We start from the raw sequence: 16,523 nt of genomic DNA on the forward strand, positions 1-16,523 counted from the left end.
TTTTTTTAAGTGAGAAATAACTTATCACAGTTGATGGTTATTAAGTCCCTGACTATTTCGATTTTATTGCCTTTTGCATTACAGAAGACTGTTTGTCATACTTTGTTCAAGCCAGTAGAAATTCACATTCACTTGTATGGATATTTTAGTGCATCTTTAATTGCCTTGCTTGTTTGGATGTTTTATTCTCATGTACATTTATTTGTTTAAAAATGCAGAAAAGCTAGCTGAGCAGATTCTGTAGAAAATTCTTTAAAATCACTCACGTTATCAATTGCCCCAGATAAGGATACTTTTCTTAAAGGGTCATACATAATGTTGACATGAATAGCTGAGACCTTGTGGAAGCAATTTATAATTTGTTGACAAGTATGCAGTCAGAGTTCAGTTTAAGGGGAAATATTTCTCTAGGTTCTAAAGAAAATAGGATTTATTTGATAATGTCCTAAATTTTAAGGAAAAATAATCTGTGGATTTTACTGATAAAGTAGGTGAGTATGCATTGGGAAGGAGAAGGAATGCCATTTACTTAGGTTATATGTCAAATGTGTAGTTTCTCTTTCAATGTAATATGAGCTTTCTAAGTCAGAAACTTAGCAAATGTGATTGTTCCTTTCTAAATTCAGATTTTGAAATAAATCTGTAGTTTCTGTAATGCAAATATGCTGCAAAAAAGAGGGAGATATGCACTGACACCAAGTAAAAACACAGTTCCAGAAATGTGTAGTCTGTATGAATGATATACAGTTTGTTGGCTGACCAGAAACTTTATGCTAAATCGAGGCCAATAATGAAATTCAGAGGCAGATTTTTTTACAATGCCTACACTGCATTACTATGCCTGTGTGTGAACACTTTGGATCGGTTAATTATACCCTCCTATTTGAGCGTTTTCATTTACATAAGGAACAGAACTTGATAAATCAAATATAAAATTCAGTGTCTGAATTATTGGATGGGGTGTTATGTAATCAGAATTTTAAAAGCAAAAGTTAAAACAAAATTGGTCTGATAAAGCAAACCAATCCAGATGAACGTGAATTTATAATTCATATTCCCCATGCTAACCAACAGTGGGCCACCATTATATTTTTCATACTTCCTAATAGTGTTACTTCTTATTAGTGTGTTCATAGAGCTATTTAAAGGTAAATTACTGATTATTAAATTACTGAGTATTTCACTAAGTCATCTTAAAGCAAGTCTTCTTTTTCCAAAAGTTTTGCCTTTTGGTCCTTTATCATAAAGCAGTGAAGTTCTGAAGATGATAGCACACTTATGATAGCTTGTAGCTATCATCTCATGTGTCATCCCGTACAAGAGTTTTTCAGAATCCAAAGAAAGAGGTAAGACTGAGAGTAGCATCGGTGGGGACGCAAAGAAGTAAGATTCCTGAATTATTAAAAACTTACTTTTAGGCTTGTAGCTTTCTAAAGGCTGGTTTACTCCATTGTCGTCATGCTAAGAATCAAGAAAGGCTTATAGATGTTTTATTTAATGTCTCTCTAACAGGAAGGAATACAACATTGAATTTGCATTCCTTAACCCTAGTCATGATGATGACTTTGGAAAATGCATATATGTGATGAGAAGACTTCTTTTCAATTTAGGAAAATGAAGTCTTGCTGATCTGGCCCAGAATTTGTGAAAGATGTGTTTCCACACTATAATTTTGAAGACAGTTATTTTCTTCCTGTTTCAAATGAAAATATACAGCATATTTTCTCAGTAGGACAATTCCAGAAAGTTCTCTGACATGTGCTTTAACTTAACAAACTAAAGGCAAAACTGTAAAGCAGTGATGAAGCTATCTTATTGGGGTTTTGTTTTTTGTTTTGTTTGGTTTGGGGTTTTTTGAGGGGGAGCAGAAGGAAGTGTTCCATAAAGTTTACACAAAACTTTAACCAAAGTTATTTTCTGTTACCACCTTTTTAAGTCTCATTGATAACAAATTTTTTAGATCGACAGCAATTTGATCCTAGATAAGATATCAAATGATCACTGAACAGATGGCAATGACTTTTTATTGCTATCAGGTTGTGCCGAATTTGAGTGGACTGCTGAAAAATAAAGAACAATATTCTGCTAGCAACTCTCTCACTCCAGCTACTGTTCTTCTGTTTATGTCTAGAATTATGTGAAAAGGTTTCATTCATCGAAAAAGAACTGTGACTCTACAAAGTAGTAGAACAACTGGCCTATAGGTTGGCTGTCTCAGAGAGGCACTTGTTTGCCCAAGCTGTATTGTTCAGTGCCAGGTGGTCCAGGCTCAATTGCATGTGCTTGGAAATGTCATGTGGGCACGAGTTACCAAGTTAATTGGTAACTACCAAGATATTTAATGTATTCTGTTTTTAATGTATTTTGTTAATATTATGAAATCTGCTTTCCAAATTTACATTGTAAAATTAAGAACAAAATTGTTCTTATGTAGTAAGACTGTATGGATTAAGTGTATTATGGTTACCAGAGATTTCAATGTGTTTTCTTTCTATATGGAACTTCTGCTCTTCTGATTCAGAGAGAAAGGATAGAAAAAAGTGAAATCTCTGTTCTCAAAAAATAAATTCTTTAAAAGATCTTGATATGCAGTGACCTGAAATAATACTTTAGAGCTCTAAAGTGATGCAGAAATAAATGAGAAGTTACTTGCTGACATCTGAAACTGCGGAACCCCAGTTAGTTTGAAAGACTCAGAATATTGGCCGGTAACATTACCAGTTTATGCTACCTCACAGTTCATGCCAGTTAATAAAAAAACCAAGGTCAAACTAAAACAGTTTCCATAAAAAACAATGGAGGTAAAGGCTAATGTTTCCTTTTTCTTTAAAACTTATTTTAATTTAATCAACCACTTCCTTCATTACTACTAAAAATAATTCAGAACTATGACATCAGAGCCATTCTACTGCCAAATGACATGGCATAAAACTTATTTTCTATTTTACTGGCTTGAGAACATAAGAAACAGAAGCAAAGCTAGTATTTCTATTTATTTTTTTTTCATAAAATGTGCCTCTATACTCCCTTCCTACAGAATAGTTTATATCTCTTCCACACTAGAATGTTTTGAGTTTTTGAACACTTCATCTGTTGTCATAGGCAGTCTTCAGTGTTTCTTTCTTAATTAGAGAGAGAGCATGTTCTTTTAGTTTTTTTTCATTGTTGTGAACTTTTATGATGGGTGAGATTATTCAAATTCTCCTTTGCTCTAACAATGAAGTGGACTTCAGCTCTTTTTTTTCCCCTAGAAATGAACTAACTTGAACTTCTAAAATGGCATTTATCCACTTTGTGATTTCCTCATTGCCCAGAGGTTGCAAAATGTTAGAAAAAATGGTGTTAGCTGCAGCAGCTCAGTTTCTGAAGAGTGTGTAAGTGAATGTCTGCAGTTGCATTTAGTGATTACAGACTATTTTCATCCATCCTGGAGGAACGTGGCTGGTCAGGATGGCACAAAGACAGGATTTTTAACAGGAGCCACACTAAAAAATTTTGGAAACACTGTGTTCCTTATTGTAAATACTTACTTGGTAAGAACTAGGTAATAGCCATATGAAGCTGTAGAACAGCCGGCCTCTAGGTGCTTTTTGCTCAAACTGTATTGTTGGGTGCCAGGTGGTGTTTGGAAATGTCAAGCGAATGTGATAGGTCTAGCAGAAGAAGGGAAGGGAATCAGTACGTTGGCTTTGTGCATTCCATTGGGAAACTGTAGAATGTTTGAGGAATCACTGGATGATGCTGCATATATGCAGAGAGGCTGTATAGTGCATTTGCAATTTGCCTAATTAGTTGACAGGGCAGGAGCTGGAGGATAACGCTCTGCTTTCACAGGCCTACAGTTGTAAGGCCTGTCTACAGGAATTCTCTAGAGCATCACCAAAATAGTGTTTTTCTAGAATACTACTTTTTTCCCCAAAGAAGCTGGAACAATTAACTTTGTGTAAATCTCTGATTATTTTAAGCTAGCAAGGTCTACTGCAAGTAAGTATATGGCGACCTGTAGGATGACACATCCATTTCTCATGAATATAAGCAGAACAAAAGTTCAGCCTTTTCTCGGTTATCACTTACAGTCCTTACAGTTTATACCATTGAATCTGCTTTGGAATGTCTGTTTCCATTAGGCACTAACAGTCTTATTGATGGTAATTTGTCAAAACAGAAGATGTTTGGAATAGAATAGGGAGTTTGTTTCTCAAACGCAAGCCGTTGTGTCCCCATGATTAAAATCCATGCACCCTCTTTGGTTATCTCTTTCACTGATGGATGTACTGGGTGTGTCTTGTGCTTTAAGGAGGCTTGCTCTTTCTACTTTAGAAAAATTAGATGCCCTTAAAAGTCATATGCAGTATGCCTCATGATGCATTGGAGAGAGTATTTCTGGTGGAAGTAGTATGCTGTTCTAGTACTAAGTGTTTTGCTGTTTGGAGGAATTTAGGGATCTCTGGAGACAATGTCCAATGCATGGGTTTCTGAGCTCATACCATGGAATACAAGCAAGTGCTTATGACAATACAAATAGTCTGACCTCTCCACAGTGAACATGACAGGCTTAATCTCTGCTCCTGTCTGAAACAGCATTTTACTGTGAAACACAGTTATAACAGAAACATATGAAAGGACTTCCTTGTTCTGGCTAAAAATGGCTTTGTACATTTCAAAAGCACTCTTTGACTACTGAGTCAGAATCTGAAACCTGCTCCATGGAATAGGCAGCCTCAGCTGTTTAATAGATTTATTGTTTTATCTTTTCGCTGAGTGGATGAAAAAACTTTATTTTGGGCCTCACTGTAGTAGACTTATAAAAAGTGGAATTACCTCTTAGGAATTCTTCTGACATACTGACTATGAAAAGTCAAAGCTTGCAATCTTGTTCTCTCTTACTGAACAATTTCTTGTCTTCCAGTACTTGACTTTGTTATTCAACTTCATTGCAGCCTCTGAACCTGCTTCCAAATTTCTACCTCTGAATGTGAAATAACAGTCAAAATGTTAGCATGTCTCTCCTTTCTATCAACCTTTAATTAAAAACCATTTCTTCAGATACGCCAGGAGGCGCCAACTCCAATATTCTTAATTTTTTTCAGAATAATCGAAAACAATTGTATGCAGTATGTGAAAACAGCTTATACACACATATCCCCCAAAAAGTTTTGAGATAATTTCTCTAGAAAATAACAGTGCTAACACATTCAGGCAGAAATTTATGTAAACATTTTTCTGTTAGAAATCACCCTCTGCTTTATGTTTTTATAGATTGATAAGTATAGATTATGATGTTACTTAACTACTTCTAATTTTTCTATAATATCATTCCATCTGTAGCAATTTGTTATATATTGTGAGGGCAAAAATTCTTACAGTACTACTTTTTTTTTAAAGAACTGGACAAGACATTTCTTAATATTCTGTGGGTTGTTGTGGTCCCCCCCCCCGCCCCGGTTTTCTCTATGCCTGCTCTTGGGCAGAGTGATTTTCCATTGGAATTTTGACAACTGTTTTGTGTGCTGAGCTAGAATGATAACAAAGATGATAATTTCTGATGTGTCTAATTCTGGAAGAAGGTAAGTATTTTCTTTTCATTGTTTTAAAATAACAGAATACACTTCCATTATTTCCTCTAAATCACTGAGTTGATTTTTGTTTCTGCCAGTATTTTATAAGAACTACACAAAAACCCTACCATTCTCAGTATTTGTTAATGTGTATTAACTTGAAATTAAGAAGTTTGTTTTGAAATGAAACGTGTAGTATGTTCCTTTCTCAATAGACAATATGAATATTCTCCTTTCTGTATAATCTTCTGCTAGTTGGTTTACAGCTCCTGAATTTCTCTTTTGAGTGTTATCCCAATACATGCAGTTGGTTGTCAAAAGCTCATTTTCATGTGACAGGTTATTCAGCAACTACTGACTTTCCTTTTGGATTATGCAAATGACTGCTTAGAGTCAGTACATGTTAGTCCTTTTTCTTGTGTTTGAATGATGATGTGAATGTGGTGCACAAGTCCTGTCTATCTTTCTAAGCTTCGCCTCTGAAAGTGACTTGGTACACTTGTTGTTTACCAACTGGATTATCATAGTATTTAGCATCCTGTACAGTGGGGTCATCATATGAGGATCCTGTTGGAAAAGGACAAAGAAATAGTCCCTGCCTTGGGGATTATACAATTTAAATGAGAATACATGCATGCAAGCAGGAAGGGGCAATTCAAGAATCATTGGACATATGACAATTTCTGAGCCTGTACACAGTACGGTTTCTACTGAGGATTCGGAGGTTGTTCAACTTGCTTGAGAAGACCACTCAAAATGACTTTTTTGTTTTTGAGTGGAACTTGGTTCAATGCAATGTTTCAGTATTGTAACTGAAGGTGAATCATCTTTAGTCTTCCAGAATAATTCATGCTCTGTCTAATCTGAGCTCTCTTACAGAATAGGTTCTACTAGCTGAGGAAAAGTACATGTCATGCAAACAGATCTTTACTCCCTACTTTGTAAGCTCTTGAACTACACTGAATATATAAAGTATTATACAAAATTTACTTGTGTTTATCTGCTGACTGATATTTCTTTGTATTAATCTTGTTTGACATACCTGTGTCATTATGTGTTGAAGACTCTTTATTCTCAAAGATGAAACCAGAATTAAAATTCTGTATTATCAGTATTTTAAGGATAAATATATTTACAAGGAAATAGTAATTACTATGAAATGTTGGAAGCACAGAGATAACTTTAAGATAGGGAAATGTCTTAGAGTCATCCAGTCTGCCATACTTCTTTCTGTCCTGAAGAGATAATATGCATGCATGTAAATTATGTTCTGGATGTCATTTGAGTCTCCCTGTAGAAAACAGATTATTTCATGCTCAATAAGTAGGGTTCTTTTTTGTTATCCTGCCCTTTGACACTTTGATTCATGAATGGAAATAATGAAAGGAAACAAAGACAGTTTGGATTCTGTTTGTTTAAAATTTTCACTGATACAAGAACTTGACTGACAGGTATATAGCTTCTATTTGCAATTAGTAAAGATTGCTAAAAAATGGTATTGGTTAATAATAATCTGAGGAGTTTGGTGCATTTTTTTTATTTTTTTTTTTATTTCCCCCCCCCTCTTCTCTCTCATGGGCTAATAAGTGGTCAGTGCTTGCAGATATCTTTTCAACCCTTCCCTGGAAAAATTCCTTGGTCTAAGAATTTCATGTTAAAATGTTTCCTTTTTACCTCATTAATTGCATTATGTTGTAGGCTTTACTGTATTTTGTTAGGTTCCATAATTTCAGTTAAAAATAACTGAACTGAATTGGAAGAGTACAAATGAAAGATTCTCAGTGGGTGTGTCAGTGATAGTTTTGCTATTGATTTCACTCTGGTACTTTACATGGTTTAACCTGAACAAGATATAACTTCAATTCCAGGTTTGTAGTTAAACTCTGCATGGGCTGCGTAATTGAACTGTGTTTATAATAGAGCTGTAAGAATAGGAGGATATCCAGTTTGTTCTGGAAATTGAATTAGCCTTAATGCATCTCAGTGTCAAAACTTGTGCTAATGGAACAATAGAATATTGGTATTAATATTCCAAGAAGAGTGCTAAAACACTCAGTCTCAAATTTATCTAAACATATTTTTCAGTAACAGAAGGTGATTTCTAACAAAGTTTAAAATCAGTGACAGTAATGTTATAGTCAGTAGTAGCTCTATATAAAACATTGATATTCACTGAGAGATAACCCAGGTTGCTTGATGAGAAACTTACACATTGTTTTTTACACTTACACAGTGAAACAAAGCATGAATTGAGATACAATGTGTAGGAGTGAATATTCAGGGAAATTAATAGAAGATATGCTAAAGAGAAGCTGCTGGAACTTTGTGATAGGTATTCTTTGGTATAATGAGTTACACCAGAGAAAGTATATAGCTTTCTGCTTTTTTAGTTCTTTTTAATAAATGGTTGTAGTATATTTAAAAAAAACCCCCAAACCTAACTAATAGTAGTGAGTTTAGTATTTAGTATTTGGAAGGCGTGATTTATTAAATTATTTTCTCTGGAAAAGCCAAGGTGACAGGTAGGGGATCTTGACCATAAGACAAACACAAGTCTAACATTTTTGAGGGGTCTGTTTTTTACTGTTAAATCTTATACAATTATTCTTGCAGATGATGATGATATTTTTCTCAGCCTGTGAATGAAGGAGAGCAGTTATGATAGGAGGTCTCTCTTAAAAATAAAACACCTTCCTTTGAACAGTACCAAACAGCTGTGGATTTCAAAGTTCTGTTCTAAAGATCCATTGCTCCAAAATTACACATTGCATCTCTGTCTCAATATTTATGTGTATCTGCTATTTTCTTTGTTGGAGAAGGGAGCCGTATTTGAAGAACAAACAGAATATGATTTTTAATTTTTTTCATTTTTTTTTTTACCCCAAATCTTGCACCAGCCCCAAACTAGTGCAATTCCACTGTTTTGGTAAGAAATGCGATGGTCTTACAGCAGCCCTGGGAATCACGTAGGCTGTTGTCACTCTTAGTTATAACTTCTTCTCCCCAGCTGCCAAATCAGCTAAGCTGTGGTATGGTTGTTGGTGGATTATTCTGTAGATAACATTTCTATGCAACTATGTCATTTCAACAAAGGATTCTTTTCAGTTTCTATTCTTGGATTTCTCTTGCAAGCAAAGACTGTAAATGTGAAGAAATATGGCACAACTAAGGAAGTGAGCAACAAATGTTCACTACGCAGTAGCTCATATGTATTTCCATTAGTCAAATGAGGGGCTTCCCATCCGTCTTCTGGCTCTTGTCTATGTCTGCATATTAATCAAGTATCTGAAATATGCATATGAGAAGTAACCATTTATACTGTAATAGTTTTAATTGTAAATTTGATGTATAATAATTTGAACCATTTTTTTCATGAGCTGTGCTCATAATTTCTTCATTGTATTATCTCCAATCCATTTTCCACAGCTGCAATCTGAATAAGTGGCTCAATTATAGTTAGTGTTATCCTTTAATATTCACTGTGCCTCATGGAAAACTTTGAAAGAAATATTGTATTTAAAGACAATCATGCTTAAATATCATGGTTTTCTAAAGACATTTGCATGAAAACAAATGCATGAAAACCTCATTTTTCTCTTCCATACTCCTATCTGCAGTAATAATTCTCCTGTGTGACATCATAATTAACTGTCATATGATATGATATCACAGTTCAGTGTGACCAGAATTTTCTGGCTTGGACACACAAATAAGTAGCATGGCTTGAAAAGCAGACATAGCCCTCATTTTGCTTCTGAAAAATGGATAGTTCTGATTTAGGAGTCATTAAGAGATAAATGTTGTTAACAGATATACTGAAAATATGTAAATCTAAAAACATTTGCTAATGTAGTCTGTTTTGAAAAATAAGCAAACTGAAATAAGTTTGAACGTGCATTAAAAAACTTTTTTGTATAATTTTCTTCTTTTTCAAAAATTACTTATTTTTTTTCTAGTGGCAACCTCAGTTTTAGGAAATGATACCTTTTGACAGATTTATTCAGTGGGTTATCTGGTCCAGAACTTGTGAAAATACAGGCAGCTTACAAACCATGTTCATTTCTTCTTTGCACTGTTCTTTTTCATTGCACTTAAAAGTATGGGCCTGAAGGCAGAATTTTCTTGCAAACTTTGGATTCCCATAAAGTAGCCATTGTGTAACTGCTACTTAGCTCTACTGGCAAAATACATAAGGCTACTACCCTACTATGTTTCTTTGAAGAGTGGAAACTAACCTGAATCTGAGCACACAGAAAATGCTGTGTAGAATCAATTGAATGCAAGTTAAATGTCTGGTCTTCAGCTTTTGGCATATTATTCCTGCCTATACTCCTATTTTATCAAATTGCACTTCCCATTTTTTAAGATTAGTAGAGCTTGAGAGTCATGGTTTATAGAATTGTCATCTTGATAAATAGTAGAGATTAATGCTTTCATCCAAATTATGCATTCTTTTTAGGATGATAACATTACATAATAATAGGGGCAGATTTCCAAAGTCTTGATCAACAAAATGATCACAGAAAGACTTCTTAAATAATTCATTTCCATCTATCAAGGCTGACATGAGGCAGCGTTACCAAACAGCCTCCTTTTGACAGGATAGTCCAATAGTACAGTTCTTATTCATTGCTCTGCTACTGGCACAGGAACATTTGCAGGCATGTGTCCAGGTCCCCAGGAAACTTGGAATCATTCCACGTTAAAGAACTGTAACTGTGGCTAACAAACCAGCTGCTGTATTGAACTCAGAAGGAAGTCTTTGTAGCTGTGGGGAAGGAACTTAAGTTATTTGCATAACATCCAGCAGCCTTAGTGGGAAGGGTTGGCAGGAGCACAACAGCAGGGTAGGCATCCAGCTTTTCTTCTCTGACCATATCTGTCAGTGATTCCATTCTTAAATGCTAGGATGAGACGAAAAGGGAGAGAAGTGAAGAACTTGACCAAAAGGACTGTACAGGTCTGAAGAGAAGGGTACTCATGATCATATTGACAGCATTCTTTGTGGAAGTAATAGTTTATTAAATTTCAGCAAACAAAATTGGTTTATAATAAATAGCATCGATATCAATAGGGGAATGTTTGTGAATTGCTAAATTCTTACCATGGAGAGAGAACAACAAATACAGGAGAATATAGTGCTATCTGTTGACATAGGTCAGCTGTCAGCAAAAACATGCTGTTGCACTGAGTTATAGGAATTTACAGGAATGGTCATTCATATTAAAAACAGGAATATTTTGTCAATTGGGCCAATTTCAGATTTTAAAAAAATATTTACTAGTATACCTTAAATATATTGCATCACAACTTCAAATACTAGTATTTCCATTAAAATGTCAATCTACAGTTCCAGAACAGGTATTTCTTTGGTCTTCTATCACACCAACTGTACATCGTAAAGAAAAAAAAATCCCTTTTAAAATACTACATTTTGCAATGTACCTTTGTTTTAAAATACTCAGGCCATACTTCATCAAGTATTTAAGCTACCACCACCAAAAAAAAAAAAAAAAAAAAGTCTTGTTTTCCTGTGGCCTTCAGTCTCTCTCCTGCTTTCCACAGATACAACTGTTTGTGAGGCCAAACAGTAAATCACATTGTGGATTTGAATTGAAAATAAATGGGGTGGTGGTGTGCATTTGTTGCTCTTTTCTTCTGCCTCCCACCACTTCATCCCCAATTTAATTTCAACCTGGATTTTGTTCCTGGTCCAATTCACTACTTTTGCACAAATGCTTATGACAGAAAAGGGGTTAACACAAGGGAAGAAAAGACTGGTATTTTTACAGGATAGCCTTTTCTGACCTTATATGTATTTTCCCATTTTGTAAGAGACTATTTTTATTTTTAAAAAATGCATATACTAATGACTTCTATGAATGGTTTTTATGTAGGAGAAGGCAAGAAGGCTAGGAGATGTAATTCACCGTAATTTCAAAGAAAATTGAATTAATCTTCAATAAGAAGTTAAATATCTTTCCCAATAAATGAAATTGACCTTTCTGTGTTCTCACTATTTTATATTCTTGCAGAAACAGAAAAGATGATTCTGGAATAGTTTAGTTTTCCTTCAGTGTTTCTATTTGGCAAAGGTTTCTCACACTTCTATGATTGTATAAAGAACACTCTAAGAGATTATAATATAGCTGTCAGCAGCTCATGTTAACGTCTATTCCACAGAAGTTTTCTTGTATTTCACCTTTATAGTATTACTTGTGCCCCCCAAATATTAAGCATATTGATGTATCTGGAGAAGGACTTAGGGGTATTGGTGGATGAAAAGCTGGCCATGAGCCAGCAATGTGCGCTTGCAGCCCAGAAAGCCAACCATGTCCTGGGGTGCATCAAAAGCAGGGCGGCCAGCAGGTCGAGGGATGGGATTCTGCCCCTCTACTCCACTCTGGTGAGACCCCAGCTGCAGTACTGTGTTCAGCTCTGGGGACCCCAGCATAAGAAAGACATGGACCTGCTCCAGCGGGTCCAGAGGAGGGACACAAAGATGATCAGAGGGATGGAGCACCTCTCCTATGAGGACAAGCTGAGACAGTTGGGGTTTTTCAGCCTGGAGAAGAGAAGGCTCTGGGGAGACTTTACAGTGGCCTTCCAGTACTTAAAGGGGGCCTACAGGAAAGATGGGGAGGAACTCTTTATCAGGGAGTCTAGCGATAGGACGAGGGGTAGCAGTTTTAAACTGAAAGAGGGTAGATTGAGATTAGATGTAAGGAAGAAGCTCTTCACTGTGAGGGTGGTGAGGCACTGGCACAGGCTGCCCAGAGAGGCTGTGGCTGCCCCATCCCTATCAGTGTTCAAGGCCAGGTTGGATGGGGCTTTGAGCAACCTGGTCTAGTGGAAGGTGTCCCTGCCCATGGCAGGGAGTTGGAACTAGGTGGTCTTTAAGGTCCCTTCCAACCCAAACCATCCTGTGGTTCTATGACTGATATTTTCCTTTTTGTGTTGTATTTTCATGAGTCAATGTTTAAAAATCCTACATGCCACTTTTGAAATAGTGTTTCTCTGAACACATCAGTTGTTTAAACAATCTTTTGGACTCCTGTAAGGAGTATTTATTAAAACTTGTTTTAATTGATTTCATTGGCCATCAAACAGGAGTTCTGAGGAATTTGTATGTAGCAAAAGTAAGCTGCAATGATATATTGTTCGTTACCTATTCCTAGTAACAGTCACATAGAAACTGTGTCAATCATGATGCTACTGTAACTCTAATGTGTTTATTAACCCATTACAGTAGAAGAGTCCTAAAGTTTGCTGTATCAAACACAACTTTGTGTTGATTTCTGACAAGCAGAAAAAATAACCTGTCAAGTCTTGATTTATATTATTCCTTTGCCCCCCTGCCTCACACTCTTGTCTGTCTTTTTTTTTTTTTTTTTTTTTTGAGAATTTTTCTGTTACTAAATGTAGAGGAAAAAACCCAGTTATCTTCTGAGCTCCTATTACCACCTCATATCTTCACTAAAGTAAGGGGAGAATTCATATTCCAGCGTAATTTGACTTGAACTTTTTTCCTAAACTCTGGTAAATGCATATTATGCTTATTTGCAGCATCTTAAAAGATCATTATGTTGGCATTTTTGTTCAAGGAACAAAAGCTGAAAAGGAAGTACATAACATGCTGTCTTGTCTCAAATTTTAGTCTAATTTTATGCAGTGGGTTAAAGGATGGCCTCTACCTGCAAATGAATCTTCACAGCATGAGTCATGGTCATTCTTAAGACCGTTACAGCCATTGAAGAATATTTTTATATCCTAACAATCCCAATTTTTAATTTAAATGAACACTTATTAAAAGGGCTACTATATTTTCTTATTTGTGGAAGACAACAGACATGTTCTTTAGTACAGTAACTGAGTTAACAGTCTAGGTTTCCAACTGGAGGAAGGTAATGTAACAGAAATAACTATAGCTCTTTTACTCAGCTAAATAATAATTTACACTCCAAATAAAGGAATGTAAGTAAATCTCCCTTGGGGTGGGGGGTGGGGGGGAGCAAAATACATTTTTTTCACTGAATTAATCCTAGTGGAGAGCCTACTTATTTTTCAAATGTTCTTCTAAATGGGACAAAACACTTTTCTCTGTGTAAGGTGCGCTTTGTTTCATATACTTTACTTACATTTTCTACCAATCTTGCCCCAGTAACTCCTGTGTGCATTAACCACTTTCAAGCAAACTTGAAAAAGGTGCTTAGAGATAGGTATGTTCTTTCATGTTATGTAAAAACCCCCAGTGATTAGACAGAGAATAAGAATCTGAGTTGCTGTCAGCATTGAAGGAAATGCAGAGAAAATTTTATGCGGCTATTCTGCTTGGCAGAACCTGGTCTGCTATTCAGTGTGTGTGTGTGTGTACTGGTTAGCCCATGAGAGAGATGCAGGTTCAAACTGCTCACATCCTGTGGGCATCATGGGAAACTGGGATTATCGCATTTGCTGGGTTTTAAGGAGGCAGAGTATAGAAAACGATACAAAGTGAGACTCATTAGTTCCAGTTTCATGGGGTATTGTGTATATACAAGCGACATTGGAATCTTACCATTACTGACTAGAAACATTTTAATACACTTTCTCTTTTTTTTTTTTTTTTTTTTTTTATGAACAGATAAATTTGTCTGGATTAATACTGAACTGAATGCGTCTGAACTGAAGGAAACATTTTAAGACTGGTCTCCTGACAGAAGTTGTAGAAAAATGGTACACTGAGGTTTCTGCTTGTACTTCTGGGAAGACTGTAACTGTATTTTTATATTGCAGTTTATTGACCTACAAAAGACAATGTAATAACGAACGTAACAATAAATTTATGCAATAGTAGCAGTTCCCTTCCCACTGACTGGACATGAGTGATCAAAGGTCTTTGCAAGAAGATAAGCACAAAGTTAGCAGAACTTCCTCCAAGTTCAGGGAGTCTTCAAGAAGCATGCAATCTGATGATTATTTTGCTAGAAAACTTAAAACTTTGAATGGTAGCATGGGTCCTCCTGTTTCTTCAAATGCATCTAGCAAAAGTGAAAATAATCAAACAAATGGTACACCAGCTGTGCCTAAAATGGGTGTTCGAGCAAGGGTATCTGAATGGCCTCCTAAAAAGGATTGCTCTAAAGAGCTGAGTAAAGCTGCTTGGGAAAACAGACCTCCAACCAGTTACGAAGGTGTTGGCTCAGTACTTCCAAATGGACAAAATGACCAAAGTGATGGACAGCAGGAAGAGCTAGAACTGGAATTTACAGAGGGAAAATATTCGATTGGAGATCTTTTTGTTCATTCCCCTCAAAGGGGACTTCATCCCATAAGGCAAAGAAGCAACAGTGATGTGACAATAAGTGATATTGATGCTGAAGATGTGTTAGACCAGAATGCTGTTAACCCAAATACTGGAGCAGCTCTTCATAGAGAATATGGCAGTACCTCTTCAATTGATAGACAAGGCTTGTCTGGAGAAAATTTTTTTGCAATGCTAAGAGGATATCGAGTAGAAAATTTTGAACATAAAACCCTTGCTCCATTTGGATTTTCTGAGTTTTTCCACTGTGATCCTACAGTTTCTCCAAGTCTTCATGCTGCTGCGCAGATTTCCAGGGGAGAATTTGTCAGGATTTCTGGCTTGGATTATATGGATAGTGCCCTACTTATTGGTCGAGACAGGGAGAAATCTTTCAAGAGGAGACTAAAATCAGAAGCAGTAGAAACATCTCTATTTAGAAAATTGCGAACAGTTAAAAGTGAGCATGAAACTTTTAAGTTTTCATCTGATCTGGATGATAGACTTGACAGAAATGTTCGTTCTTGGAACTGTCAGAAATGTTTTGCACATTATGATGTTCAGAGCATTTTGTTTAACATAAATGAAGCGATGGCAACCAGACTAAATGTAGGAAAAAGAAAAAATATAACCACTGGAGCTTCAGCTGCGTCACAAACTCAGATGCCAGCAGGCCAAACGGGAAACTGTGAATCTCCTTTGGGAAGCAAAGAGGACCTCAATTCAAAAGAGAATTTAGATGCTGATGAGGGTGATGGGAAAAGCAATGATTTAGTACTGAGTTGCCCTTACTTCCGGAACGAGACTGGTGGGGAAGGAGATAGACGGATTGCACTTTCTAGGGCAAATTCAGCATCTTTTTCTTCAGGTGAAAGTTGTTCTTTTGAGTCCTCTCTGAGTTCCCATTGCACAAACGCTGGTGTTTCAGTACTGGAAGTACCAAGAGAAAACCAGTCCATTCACAGAGAGAAAGTGAAGCGTTACATCATAGAACACATTGATCTCGGAGCATATTATTACCGCAAGTTCTTCTATGGAAAAGGTAAATTTTTTCTGATGCAACTTTTCTGAGATATTCATGCATTAGATCTAAGTTGCTTAGTAAAGATTCTTCTTTTTTTTTTTTCCCTCTTTCTTCTCTATAGAGAGACCTAAATATTACAGGGGATCCTGAAACTCTTTACTAAAATTAAGCCTGTTATTCTTGCTATCCCAGAGTGATATTCAACAACCAGTGGGTTATGTATAAAGTTATGCAATACTTGTGTAAGTTCACTAAGTGTGGGGTCATTTAAATTAGTACGTAAACTAACTTCTCTGAACCAATTTTTCTTGGTGGGCAGGAGGAAAAGAAGACATTTATATCCAGTAAATGCATTGGAAATATGGATAACCAGAGTGGAAATCATTCTTTCCTAAAAGGTGCCTCCAAAAGAGAGGGTTTTATTATGAGGCTTCTGACTCCCTTCTAGATTCTGTTGTCTCCAAGTGTCTCTTGGAGCCTTTCCTACTGTATACACATATACATACTCCTTAAACAGAGAGCTTCTGATGACATTTAGTTTTTCAGATTAAAGAAGGTTCATTTATGCCTTTCTTTTAGCCTTTTACTCTGTTCTTTTCAGATATGTTCACACTGCAAAATGCCAGGGTACTCTTCTCAGCAGAGTCATTATCTTGGT

The 16,523-nt window shown here is 36.0% G+C and overlaps 1 protein-coding gene across 3 annotated transcripts in view; it reads left to right on the top strand.

The window, feature by feature from the left end:
* SIPA1L2 (signal induced proliferation associated 1 like 2) overlaps positions 1–16,523 on the top strand; it is a 150,338-nt gene that overhangs the window by 48,651 nt on the left and 85,164 nt on the right. For all 3 annotated transcript variants that reach the window (XM_075043279.1, XM_075043280.1, XM_075043281.1), the window contains exon 3: positions 14,182–15,883. In XM_075043279.1, the coding sequence (XP_074899380.1) occupies positions 14,419–15,883 (1,465 nt within the window). In that variant the 5' untranslated portion in view covers positions 14,182–14,418. The remainder of the gene's footprint in view (positions 1–14,181; positions 15,884–16,523) is intronic.

The sequence above is a fragment of the Buteo buteo genome, chromosome 12, assembly GCF_964188355.1.
Source record: "Buteo buteo chromosome 12, bButBut1.hap1.1, whole genome shotgun sequence".
Classification (NCBI taxonomy): Eukaryota; Metazoa; Chordata; class Aves; order Accipitriformes; family Accipitridae; genus Buteo; species Buteo buteo.